The following is a 14,321-nucleotide window of genomic DNA, read 5'->3' on the forward strand; positions in this document are numbered from 1 at the left end:
AATAGAAAATTAGATAGAAAATTAGATAAAAAAAGAAAGGATTCTTAATAATTCAGCAACGTAATTCTACGTCTTGCGTCATGGGAGTGGGTGTGGCTACACTCAGACAACAAGCGTGGGACGTAGGCGTACCGTCCGAGGGGAAGTCAGTAGAGGAGTAACAACGGGCACAGTCAAACCAGCTGAGGTGACAGAGTGAAATTAGGAACTGTAGTTGTTTCAACTCAAGTTTGGAGGTTTGGAGGTGACAGTAAAAGATAAAATCCTACCAGCGACGTCCCGCAGTGTCTGACTGAGGGTTTTCAGTTTCCTCACGGAGGGAGTGCGATGCCCTCTGACTATATCTCCCTTTTCAGCGGGGACCTCGATCTAAATTCACCCAGATCCTTGTACTCAAAAGGTAACAACATCTGATGTGTCAGTCTTTTTACTTTGTTTCAGTTTGTGTGTTTGTTTGTTTTTTGCAACTTGTCTGTTCTCATTTACCTAATAACCATGCCTGCTGTCTGGAGTTTTAAATCTCTGTACGTAGATGGTCAGGGTGCCCCCCCCCGCTTTCCAGCTTTTACAACCTGAAGCTCTAAGCAGCTGCATGCACACGAGTCAGACCAGTTTACTTTTCCTCTGCCAGCTGAAAAGCAGCCCTGTGTCTTTTCAGTGGGTTGTTTGGTTTGGCCGTCAGTGGCCTCCGCCCCCCTGAGGCAGCACACAGGCGCCACATGGCCCCTGAGAGTGGCGCTAGTGTGTCCATTACATTAAGTGGATCATCCTCAGTATGGGAGCCTAAATTAAACTCGTGAGGCCAGGTGTAAATCAGGATTTAAAAAAGTTAAATATAATCTTATATTTGCGTTATATCCTTAAAGATGTTTATTTATCTGTTAAATAAGATGACTGGAGATTTGTGGCGAGATACTGTATCAGGAGATGTTACAGTTGACAAATTTACTCATCTTATGTTTAGAATTTACATACTGCAGTTTTTTGTAATTAATCGCTGATATTTGTGCAGATGCCATGCATGCATGTAATACCAGGCATCAGTTTATTATTGACACTTTACAATGGTTGCAGAATTTAAGAGTCTTTGGGTAACCACTGTACACAGCTGTTGTATTTCTAGAAGCACTACATAAAGTACTGTATGTACCTAACACTCATAAAGTATTTAGTATGACACTGCATGTTAAAAAATCCAAAAACAAAAAAGAAAACAAAAAAGAATTCATTTTTATTTATTGACACCTTTTCTATGTCAGTACAGAGTCCACCAGAAAGATTAGGAAGATATGTAAAACATAAATACAAACAAAATGCAGTGATTTGCAATCTCATCAACCCATATTTTATTCACAATAGAACATAAACAACATATCAGATGTTGAATCTGAGACAAAATTTCATGGAAAATATTAGCTCATTTTGTATTTGATGGCAGCAATACATCTCTAAAACAGGTTGATGTTTACCATTGTGTAGCATCCCCTCTTAACAACTGTCTGTGAACGTCTGGGAAGTGAGGAGACCAGTTTCTAGAGTTTTAGGAGTGGAATGTTGTCCCATTCTTGTCTGATGCAGGATTCTAGCTGTTTAACAGTCCTGGGCCATGATTTGCATTTGCTGCCATCGCTACCTTAAAGCGGTGAATCCTACACCTACTGATCAGATTTATATTTACATTTTTTTAGATTACTTTGTAGAGATCTGTTTTCACTTTGACATTATAGAGGATTTTTGTTTTTGTAAAATTTTTTAAGAGGCCAAATTACATTGACCAGGATTCAATGTTGTAAAAACAATAAATTTGATCCTCAACCTCCATCTTAATGGACATAAAGCATCTGTAAGCTGCCTATCCAGGTCTCCCCACAGATCTTCTATGTAGTATGTGCTTTGGTTGGCCGAGTCAAGGATAGTCAGAGGTTTGTCCCAAAGCCACTCCAAGGTTGTCTTGGCTCTATGCTTTGGATCATTTTCACAGCCTTAAGTAATGTGCAGGGTTTTGTCTTTCAGTATTTGCCTGCATTTATCTTTTCCACAATTGTGATATTGTCACCTCCATGCTTAACAATAGGAATGGTGTTAGCTAGGTGATTACTAGTGTGTGGTGTTCACCAGATATGGTGGGATACTGCTAAAGGGATTGTCTCTCACTCTTTCCTTATGCTGTCAGTGTGCGTTACCTCCAACTGGGCTGTCATATGCCTTTTACTCAAAGTGGCTTCAGTTTACCCATTCTCATAAAAGTCTGATTGATGCATTGCTGCTGAAAGTCCTGGTGGTTCCAAGGATGAGTTTCTTTAAGACACAAGGGTCAGCATTTCTAAAGTATGTTCCCCCCAGTTCAGTTAAAAAAATAAGCTGATGGCACATTGTTGAAATGTTTTTTGATGCGGTTTTAAGATATCCCCTACTATGTTTTTGGCGAGTTGGAGTCTGTGTTTTGGTGCCACAATAGTTCAGTGCCGCTGCCGTAGTAGGAGTACCTGCTATTCTATGGCCATTTTTTGTGAACCTTAAAATCACCTTAAACTCATTGAAGATGTAGACCAATGGTCAGCATGGTCAATAACCACACTATTGTGTATTTGTTGACTTGGCTGCTTGTGAAACAGGTGAGGTTAGATTTCCATCTTGCAGAGAATACCAGCTCTCCCCCGGTTTAGTGTACAATTGCCCTTGCGGTTGGAAAGAAAAATTCCCTTCTTCATTTAATTCCTCAGTTGTTCAGTATTGTTATGTGACAGCCTGCACATGAATTATTCCTCCTGTTATGGACAGAATATAGAGTAGACTGTTTGCAGTTCAGTTGATTAATAATTTAGTCTGTTTTTCAGAAATCTTCGTTAGAAAACAAAACTGTGATGAGGAGCACGTTTTTTAGCATGTTTGGAATTGAACTTTTTTCACCAACTAAACCAAGTCTCATAAAATTTGTGTTTCTCCCCAGACTGGATGTGTTTTTGTTTTATTCATCATTAGCATTAGTCTGCATGTTGATTCGACACAGTTTTTATGCTGGATGCCCTTCCTGATGTAAGTCACATTTCACATTTTCAAATTAGAATTGTTTTAAAATGTATTTGCTTCTCATGACCACTTTTCCTGACGAACGTGGCTTGCTGTCATGCCATGTCAAAGAGATGGGTTTCATTATGAATAACAAAACTTATGTTTGGCTAAGTGGTCAGAAAAATATCTTAAAAGGTAACATATAGAAATGCAGTGTTAAAGTCATTATTAATAACTACTAATATATGCTCTAGGCAACGTTAGCCATAACTTTTAAAAAACTAGTACATTGGCTTCCTAATATTAGAACTCTCATCAGAGCTCACTACAACTGAAGCACATATTAATGGAAATCGTCTCTCTTAAAGGTCCACTTTGGTCATTTTCTAAATTAGTTGTTTTGTCCATAATAACTGTACAGGCACTTGAGCCAACACTGAGTCTTCTCTACTCATGTTTAGTTGTCAGTCTGTTAGTTGTCAGTCTGCAGCCTGATTCGCTTGTTTATTGATGCCACAAACCTCTGTTGTTTTGGCTGTTATGAATTGTGCTTTTGACTCTGGATTTTTTTTTTTGCGTTATCTTTTTACTCCTCTACTCAGCAATGGAAGCTGAATTGTGCCTTCTTTAAATGTAAGAGCAAACATCTAAATTGGAGAACAGAACAGGCTGGTAAAAATAGCCAGATATTTGGACAAATTCAGATAATTTAGGATAAATTACCCATATATTTTCCTTCCTGGCATGTCTACTGCCATTCAGAAATGTGATCTAACTCACTTTGAAAACCATGGTTTCTATCATTATGTTAAACACATCACCAAACACAAGCCAGGAAATGAAATCCTGACTTAATGCCCACAAGTATTACAAAGCTGGGTGGGTGACAGATATTATAGATACTTTATATAATGTTGTGAAAGCCAACACCTACACAAACGTAATTTTATTATTATGAAAAAGCAATGAGCGAGCACTTAAACTAATACATAACAGCTTGTCTCACCTCTCCATAAACATCCATCCACAGGAATGTTGTCTCAGGGCATAAGATCTGCAAAACATTACGAACAGCATAACTTAGGCTACTGTATATTTTATGGGCCGCATAGTGTCCAGCATGACAAAACTAGGGTGCCATCTGAGCCGATGTTGTCACGTGAAAAACGTCAATACGAAGCAAACACTTCCCGCTCCAACATTGGAACTCAGGATGGTAACGCTAGTCAAACCACCATCATAGCTGTCATAAATGTCCTCCTGTCAGTTAGACATTATGACTTTGTTCTATCAAACCCAGTAAGACTACAGATTTGAACATATTTTTTTATCATTGTTGACACCCACAAAAGCCTGGTCGACACCCACGAAAGCCTGGCCACGAAAGCCTGGTCAATCATTAACTTTGTGGCTGCTCAGTGTGTAAACTTGGGCTTAAACAGCACTCTATTAATATTGACTCTGCTGTGTTAAGCAAACTTAGCGGCATGCGCTTGAAAATACTTGATTGCCTTGAAAGCTTGTTGATGTCGGACGATGAAATAACAAAGAGGCAAAACACCCGAAAAATAAGCAAAAGTACTGTTGCATTATCAGCACCTTTTCATTCATAAACACTTCAACTCTCAACCCAAATGTGTATCTGAAATAGAAAATAAAGGTAAACATTGTGAATATTGACAAAATTAACTTCAGACTCAGAAGTCCTGTGATCTTGAAGTCATTTTGAACCTCATATGATAGAGGCATTTGTTTTTTTGTGGTCATGCAGTCATCATGTCATCATTTGTTTAACATCACACCCAACTGGTTCTTCATACTGCATATAGTAAGCTTTACTGATCAGGTTATTCTTGGTTAGTTGCCAGTTGTCACTAATGATGTGACTCTGTTATCATGCCTTAGGATTGTATTAGCCTTTCCTCATTTGGCCTTTGTTCCTACTTTTAAAACCATAATATTATACTATTTTAAAATCATGAACTGTAGTTCTATATAATCAGTATATAATATAAATCTTAAAATATGTAATGTTTAATTGTTAAACTTAAGTGCAATATGAGGCATGATAATATCTTTTTGCTTTGAACCAGTGAATGAAAATGTAATTAAAAAAGTAACGAGAAGTAAAACAAAACTGAGCTTAAACTAATTTTTAAAAACATGTCTACATGTCTGTCTGTCTGAGGAAGTGTGATGGGTCTTTGCACATTCCCTTTCTCTGATTACCTGTGCAGAGCTTGGTTGAGCAGACAGAGTGAAGCAGAGCTGCAGTGGAGCAGGGAGCAGGAGGGCTGGGTGGAGAGTAGATGGATTTAGAGTCCCATACTACCGCTAGTTTAAAGTTGCTTGTTGTAGCTTTGTGGTGTACTACTGAACGGTGGGGGTCGATCCTTTACACCCCTGGTCAAATTTGTTAGATATTGTTTCTCTGTAAATCTACTACTGTCAATCTACAGTTACATCACTTTTAAGGCCATTAATGTTCACAGTCATCTTAGAATTCTGTATTTACAGTAGGTTTTATCTAGAAGTCACTTTTCCACCAAAACTTTTTTCCAGCCTTTTAGTAGCTAGAAGTAAGCAGGCCTTTAAATGTGCAGTCAGTTTACTTCCTTAACCACTTTTAAATGTCTTTGACTCAACATTAGGACTAACCAAATTTCAGTAAAAGGTACAGTCAGGGTTAAGTGCACAATTAACTGTGGAAAGTCAATGGCCTATTTTTACTGTGTCTCAAACTGGAATATTTGTGTCACTTCCAGAGGTTTACTGCTTTTTAGTGTCGCTGCATCAGGATGAACACATAGTTCATCACAGAATTTCTGCTAATTAATTTGTAGATCTTTTCAGATTTCTCAAATTGCTCAAATTTCAGTGGTGTTGAAAGACTCCTACTTTGCAGAGAAAAGGAGAATATGACACCCCATCATCGTGTAGTGGAATGTCTCAGACACTTCTGTGAAAAGCCCAAACAGCCTGTGAGAACTAACATCCACCCCTTGTGTCTCTCTGCAAAGGAGGATGATTCTTAATGAAGATTATATAACAAGTGGATGAATCTTTTGCTGTCAGAAGTTTTTCTTTCGGTAGATGCGAATCAGTGGTTCCTTAAAGGATTGAGTCAATCTTTGTAAGGAAACTGAAATTACATGCAAGGCTCTAAGCAGATGTGTGTGGGTCTGCCTCTGTTTTCTATGTTAATAATAATACTAATAATAATACAACCCTAATTCAAAAAAAGTTGGGATGATGTGTAAAAAAGAAATAATTGGGTTAATTGGCACCAGGTCATTGACATAACTGAGTATAAAAGGAGCATTTCAGACAGGCAGAGCCTTTCGAATGTAAAAATGAGTAAGAGGCTCGCCAATCTGCGACATACTGCATCTAACAATTGTGGAACAATTTCAGAAAAATGTTACTTAATGTAAAATTATGAAGACTTTGAAGATCACACAATTTACAGTATATAATATCATAAAAGATTCAGAGAATCAGGAGGAATCTCTGTGCGGATGGGACAAGGCAGAAGGTCAAAAGTGAATGCACGTGATCTTCACTTTCAGAAATCGCTGTCTGTGAACACAGTTCACCGTGCAATCCACAAATGTCAGTTAAATCTGTATCATACAAACAGGATCCAGAAATGCCTCCCTGTTCTCTGGGCCAAAGCTCATTTAAAATGGTTTGAGGCAAAATGAAAAACTGTTCTATGGTCAGATTATTCCAAATTTTGTAATTGTTTTTAGAAACCAAAAGTCCTGTGGACTAAAGAGGAAAGGGACCATCCAGCTTGTTAAGACGCTGAGCGAAGTGTCAGTCTATGAAGTTTGCGTCAGCTCCAGAGATGATAAGAGCAGCTATGGAAACTTGACATGGAACAGCACCATTTAAAACCTGGGTTAGGGAAGGTGAGTCCGAAGACCGGGTCAGTGTGCAGCTCAAAAGCATTCGATGAAGCTATGGAGGCACTGTGGGTTGGGTAACTAAAGCAGAACGATTAATGAGCTGTTTAAGCATCGCAGCTATCTCCTCTAGACATGACTTCTCAACATCACTACCTCAACTAGCTGAGGTGGTGTCAGCCGTGCGAAATTGCACTGTAAGGGGCTGGTTTTGAGGTTGGACCCAATAAGTTGCCAAATACAACTACTCAGTTTAGGGGGCCTAGTGGATCAGTGGTAGAGCATTGGGTTGGGATGCAGAAGGCTGTGAATTCGAACTCCAGCCCACCAGGTGTGGCCCTGCCCAGCCACCAAGGGCAACCTTTGTGCCAGTCCTGGATTTAAAAAATGGGTTTCGGCGGGGCATCTGGCATAACAAAAAAAAAAACACATGGCAAATCAGCATGCGGAACAGGTTGGCGACCCCTGAAATGACAAGCCGAAAGCTGTTGATCTTTGACACAACTTGTATGTATTGTATGTATTTTTTAAAAGATAGTTGGCGCTGCACTCCAGTCTAGAGAATACATGGATGAGTAACTCAGCAATGACTTGTGGGATATGGAGTATAGAACATATGGTAGAGTATGGTCCTGGCAGTAGGGGTAGATCCTTTGATGCAGCGAGGATGAGAGGTTAGAAGAGAAGGTAGAGACTGTGGAAAGGGATCCGCTGGGGAAGATGTAGTGGTCTGCATCCGTAACACTGAAGCAGGCTTGATAACAAATGTGTGGGACATAGCTGTGGTGAATCGCCAATCCCTGCCGTTAAAAAGGCTCCAAAAGCCCTTTAGTGACACAACATCAAAACTCCAACAACACTTGTGCATAAAGACAAGAATAGTCCTTTGACCCCGGGCTCCTGTAAAATCCTTTTGGTTCACAATATTGGCATACATGGGATATTAACTTGTGAGAGTCCCTAATGGTTGATTCCATCAACAGTCAAGAACAAGAGCATGTAGTGGACGCTCGTCTTAGCTCTGTATGAGGAAGTAGGCACACACTCATGGCTTGGTTAAATGTATACATGGCGTGATTAAACATCTTCATGGGCAGGTAGCACACTCATTATCCTAAGATCATTTATATAGTTGACAACAGAGATAGTCAAAAGAGAGCGATCACTTACAGAACCAGGACGGCAGAGAGTCAGGTCAAAAAACTTAGCGTGGTTCAAACCGTGGATGGAAAAGTCATTGAAAGCTTGAAGTTTGTGGCGAGAATGCAGACAATATGGCAGCTTGGTAAAGGAACTGAGTTGGTATATAAACAGAAGAATGAGAGCAGGCGAAACTGATTACCGGCAATTAGTGAAGCAGCATGAATGTGAAGGAACCAAAACAGGAAGTGACTGCAAAATACACTAAAAGCCCAAAGGAGGAAGAAAAGTTGGCGATCCTGACACCTTTCAACAATAAAAAACATTTGATACATCATAAAACAAAAAATTTGGCTACAAAAGCCCAGGAATATTGAGCAGCTAGAATCCTGCATCGGGCAGGAATGGAGAAACATTCCTCTCCTAAACTCCAGCAACTGGTCTCCTCACTTCCCAGATGTTTACAGACAGTTGTTAAAAGAAGAGGGGATGCTACAAAATGGTAAACATCGCCTTCTTCCTTCAACACATCTCAACTTTTTTGAGATGCGTTGCTGCCATCAAATTCAAAATGAGCCAATATTTTCTATGAAATAGTAAAATGTCTCAGTTTCAACATCTAATATGTTGTTTGTGTTCTATTGTGAATAAAATATGGTGAGATTGGCAAATCATTGCATTATGTTTTTATTTCTGTTTTCACATCTTCCCAACCTTTTTTGAATTGGGGTTTTATTAATAACAATAACCATCTGCACTCTTTTTTTCTTACCCTCTTCGTTCTGCTGCTTTTTTTTCTGTTACTGTATTTTGATGATAATGTGAATTGTGCTCATAATGGACATTTGTAATTAGCTCATATATATCAACCTGCCTTATTGTCTTTTCAACTAGTGCAAGCCTGAGTAAATTTTGCTGTTGCTACCCTGTTGGCAGTAATTTATTTAATACATTTCCTTTGAAAGAGGAATTATATTTGCTAGTACAGTCAGGTTTTAGTTATAACTACCAAAGACCTTGGTAAATAGGTTATTACTATCAAAAAACAGATGCAAACAGCAAGTGTTCATATAGTTTTGTTTCTGCATTGAGTGTCTACATGCATGGAGGCATTGGCACATAAAGTTGGGTTGTTTATCATCATCATGGACATGAGCTGCTGACCAGATTTACATTATGCTGAGCTTTGCAACCTTGCAGATTTGGAAAAAAATTAATTAGACTTAAAAGACAAAGCTGATGGCTATATTTTTGCTATTTTCATCATCCCATCCCAACATCACAAACTAACACTACAGCCCAAATGAATCATGTTCAATCACTGTAATTTCTCTGAATCCACGGCCTCCTTTGGTTTTTTGTTCATGTCATAGGCCACTATCGTTCCACAAAAACCCTTAAAACACATTGGTGAGCCGAACTACTGCACTGGGTGACGTGTTTGTTTTGTTCTTGTTTGAATAAACTTTATAGAAATTGTCACTGAACAAATCTGACTTAATGCTCTGAGCTGCCATTCAGTGTGAGCTCCTCATCTTAATTGACTGACTGAGAAGAGAAGTTATAGGCCCTGGCCCAGCAGTAAGGCCAGTTAATGTGTAGTGTAAGTTAACTTATGGAGAAACAGTGTTTGCCTGGCTAAAGTATCTGTATGGGATGTTTTAAACATAGCATAAATACAGAAAGACACTGGCTTTATCTGTGAAGAAAGCAGGGGAAGGCAACTACACAGGGCAATTAAAAGTGCCTCACAGAAAAATAAAATACATAGAAAAATGAAATATGTAAAACCACAACACCAATAGCAAATTTCAACCAATGAGTTAAAAATTCTAAACATGTAAAAACGAATTAAAAGTACAGTGTATATACATACATACATAATAAATGTATTTACCTAAAGATTTATGTAACAAATTCCAGTGATTGGCATCTAGAAAACCAAAAGCTCCTTCTCTACACTTGGTCATAAACAATGTGAAGATGAGGTTTTTGCTTTTGTGCACCATGCTATGAGGATCCTCCTACCTTTCTGTTGGTCAGCTGGCTTGTGTGTTTGACTTTCTGTGATGATTCTGAATATCAGCGTCACAGTAGGTCAGTAGAGAGTCTGTTCATCTCTACCAAATTAGAAAAATGTAAACAACTTTTCAGCAAAGGCAAACCAAAAAGTATGCAGGTAACCCATTGATGCCACCAAAGCATGTGCACATACACCTCACAAGATGGTTACCACAGGGAGATGTAACTTTATATTCTCTTTAGCAGCACATTAGCAGCTCTGACCACTTTGTGCACCACAAAGACTGAAAGCTTGAACTGCCAACTGCAGTAACACGTATTTGTTTTCTCTCGAGTGCCGTGATAATACATTTTCATCAGGCCAATTATATGTGACTTTCTTTATGATCTTTTTGAATTAGGTCATTTTCTTGTTGGAAATTTACACAGCGTTCAGGGTTTGGGGTTTGTTTGTTTTATCCTGCGCTTTTTTGAACTGGGTAAATACTTGTTCATCACTGTTCATTTTTGTTGAATTAATTTATGCTTCTGACTCATTCAGACTAATGACCACAGCATTGGTGCTCTCTGGTTTTTTTCCCCTCCTGCCATCTATGTTTTGACACACAGAGGATGTAAAATTACTATGAGTTTTAAAAGTCATAGATTTAGATTTATGGTGCTCTTTAGAGCTTAAATTCGTCCTCATTGACTCAGCTTCTGTCCTGTGACATTGTACCGTTTCTGTATGAAGGCTAATACAAAGAGATATATGGTGACTTTTAGAAATGCAGAATACTTTTGGCAGATAGTAGTCATTCATTCATTCTACAGCCTAACATTTGTGGTATTTCAATATCCTGTGTTTTCATTTCTTTTTTCTGAGTCATATGCTGCTTCCTTGGCAGACTGGTAGAGCCGGAATGAATAGCAGCATCGGACCATCCTGCATCCTGCCATTGTTGGTATTTTTTCTTGCTCTCTTTATTGAATTGACAAAATTTAGGATATATAGAGAGATGCCTGGGGAGAGTGGGGGCCAGGAGACATTTTATTGTAAAAGAGAAAGTAACAGTTTGTAAGGTGAAAACCATTATCACAATGTGTTTGTGTTATTCTTTCTTTAGAAAAGGGAGGTGTTATTAAAGGTGGCATAAACCACCTATCTGCAAAATCCACAGATAAAACTTTTATACCATGGTCATGTTTTCTTCAGGTCATTCATACTTTACTGGCTGATCAGCATGTGTTTGATCCATTCCATTAGTGGTTGATGATCTCTCTGTCTGTCTATGTTTTTGGTTGGTCATGTTCTTTTCTTCTTTCCTTTTACTCTTTGTGAGATTTTTATATAAAAACTCTGAGCAGAGTAATACAAGAAACATCCCACAAAATGATTGTGAGGATGGATCTGCCCCTTTCTAAAACAGTTTAAACAAAAATTAAACATTACCCCCTTCATTAAAGGATATATTTATTTCAGGACTGTTGTATTATACTGTATTTATTTTAGGTTGGTGTACATAATATGCCAAAAACTGCATGTATATTGGGTGAGGGTTAGTTATAATTATAAAACCAAAATCTAAATATAAAAATTAAAAATAACATTTACAGGATGCTTCCATAAGTGTATTAAAAAACAACAGTCAGCTGCTACTCTAGTCTACCTACCGTCAGACTACATCAGAGACATTTAAATCTTATGTTTGCTGTCACAGTATATGTTACGGTTAGGCATCATGTGGGCATCTAGCGCCCACACACAGTGGAATCTCTTTCCTCAGGACAAGTCAAGGCAAATGCGAGTTTACTTGGTCTCAACTGAATCATTTACATACATTTATGTACAGTAAGCAATTTTCCCCCTTTGTTGCATTTCCCCCCTAGCTGTCAATGTTTCTTTTAATTTCTTACTAAAGACAGGTTTCAAGTTGTTACTTTACTGAAGATTAGTCTTAATTGTGATGTAATTTTGAAGGCAATTTAATGTCATGTTTTCCCATTGACAAGCCATAACCTGCTTGAAAATAACTATGACTCTGCAACTTTTATACTTCCTGATATTATTATCTTATTCTGTACGTCATTATCTGATGCTGATGCATCGGTTTGGGATGCAGAAGGCAGCGGGTTCGAACCCCACCCCACCAGGTGTGGCTCCACCCATCCACCAGGGCAACCTTAATACCGGTCCCAAGCCCAGACTAAAATGGGATGTTGGCGGCAGGGAGGGTGACGGCAGGAAGGGCATCCGGCTTATAAACACGTCCCAAATCAATGTGTGGAACTTCTTCTACTGTGGTGATCCCTGAAGCGACAAGCCGAAAGCCGTTGATCTTTGACCTTGTTTGCTAAATCCCTTAAATTGGGATTAAATGTCAATAAAAACAAGCAGTTGTAGTTTATTTCACCCAAAAGTTTTTTTTCCAAATTCAGACTAAACGTGGTTAGCGCGGGCACTTGGTATGTCACACTAACAGTGAGGATATGTCCGTTTGTTGTTGCTAAAGGCTCGTCCTGTGGCCTCAGCACGTTTTTCCTGTGAGCCAGACAAAAATGACTGTGATGGGACTCTTAACATTTTATTGAAGGGTTTTGTCATAACAGGGGTTGTAGCTAATTGTATTTCAATGGTCTCCCCTGTCTCCTCTCATTGCCTGACTTCAATGGAAGTGTTGCGTAGAAGTTTAGTGCATTCCTGTACTTATGTGTAAGCCAGACATTTTATGGTGCGTGTGCGTGCTGGTGTGTGTGTGTGAACTTGTGCGAGTTTGTTGTCTTCGTAAATAGTTTGAATTCCATTCCTTTCTGAAGCCACGCTTTCATGTTCCGTTTGTTTCATCTTTCTGAATACACAGAGGTAAAGGATGATTTATCTTTCCCAGTGTGTTAACTCCCAAATAAGACACACTTACAGGGTTCCACTTCATTGCTGTGAAATTAAGTACGAACAACAACCCACTTTAACCCCTTTAACAGAACTTATTTAAGGCAGGTTCACCACAACAGTTTGCCACCTCACCAGTTTATATAAAAGCTACCAAACTGATATGGGGGCTGTCACAGTTTGGGGAGTCGAGGTGAAAAGGGGTTGTGAAGATTTTGTGATTTCACACTAAAGTTTAGACAAAAGTTGTTGCCCATTGTGTATATTGATTTTATTATTTATCAGTTTATTATTTATACTTTTAAGAACGTTTGAGCAATCACATATAACCCTACATTACATAAAGTAGAAACAGAGAGGATCGCAAAGGGAACACTACTATGTGCAAGCTGTCGGATAAAGGCAGAAAATGTGGTGGTCAGTCTTTTTTTTTGTTTTTTGTTTTTTCGGTGACACACTCTAACCAGTTATGTGCTACTGTGCCTACCCTGAACCCCTTCATACTCTACCCCTAACCAGTAACCATGCCCACCCCTGGCTTCCATCTCATACTGGAGAGTCTGGACCCTATTTCTCCTCTAGCTGCTTATCCTATATATCCTGTTTGAGGAAACTGAATCATGTTGTAGTTAATGCACAACAACTTTTTTGGAATATATATGAGGTCATAAATGTGCATATCTAGTATTAGCACATCCACTATTATTATTGAACAAAGTTCTTGTTTTGTTTAGGGATAATATATATGCTCTGAAAATGAAATAGTTTTTAAGATGCAAGTTAAATCATAGTTCCTAACTAAGAATTATAATTCTAAACTTCTAAACTGTTTTGTTTGGTATTGTGAGATCTCTGACAAACATTATGTTGTAGTTATGATTAAAGGACAACACATGCAGTTTGAGTTCATCTGCTCTTTTTTTCTGTTTCTGTAATTCTTTGTTTTTCTTTCAAGATATTTGAGTCATGCCTGATTTAATAATGTGGTATTTATAGGTTAAGCCTCTGCAAGCAAAATAAAAACTGTGACTTGTATTACTGTAGTAATGTAGTAGCTGATGTAATATTGCTAGTGGAAAATAAGTGGAAAATAAGGTACGTTGTTAACTAATTCATAACTGCTACTCATATCTTCTCTATTTTGGTAAAGCATGTTATTGTGCCCACAGTTCTGAATGTTTTTTGTTGAATCAGTTGGTGCTGTTTTAAAATACCACATGAATCCCAGTCAGAAATATCAAAACAGAGCTGGGATTTTTGGGTAGTGTTTTAACAAAATCTGAGAGCGTTTGGCCCCCAGGAGCTAAAACAAACCATTTCACATGATCACATGATCACATGAGCTGTTGCATAAAAAGTCATTATGAGAT

The 14,321-nt window shown here is 38.4% G+C and overlaps 1 protein-coding gene across 2 annotated transcripts in view; it reads left to right on the forward strand.

Annotated features, from left to right (window-relative positions):
• Positions 1 to 123: 123 nt before the first annotated feature.
• The window catches only part of nfat5b (nuclear factor of activated T cells 5b), a 34,433-nt gene continuing 20,235 nt past the window's right edge, over positions 124 to 14,321 (forward strand). For both annotated transcript variants that reach the window (XM_067496520.1, XM_067496521.1), the window contains exon 1: positions 124 to 400. In XM_067496520.1, coding sequence (XP_067352621.1) covers positions 328 to 400 — 73 coding nt within the window. In that variant the 5' untranslated portion in view covers positions 124 to 327. The remainder of the gene's footprint in view (positions 401 to 14,321) is intronic.

Source organism: Channa argus, chromosome 2 (assembly GCF_033026475.1).
Source record: "Channa argus isolate prfri chromosome 2, Channa argus male v1.0, whole genome shotgun sequence".
NCBI classification, from domain to species: domain Eukaryota; kingdom Metazoa; phylum Chordata; class Actinopteri; order Anabantiformes; family Channidae; genus Channa; species Channa argus.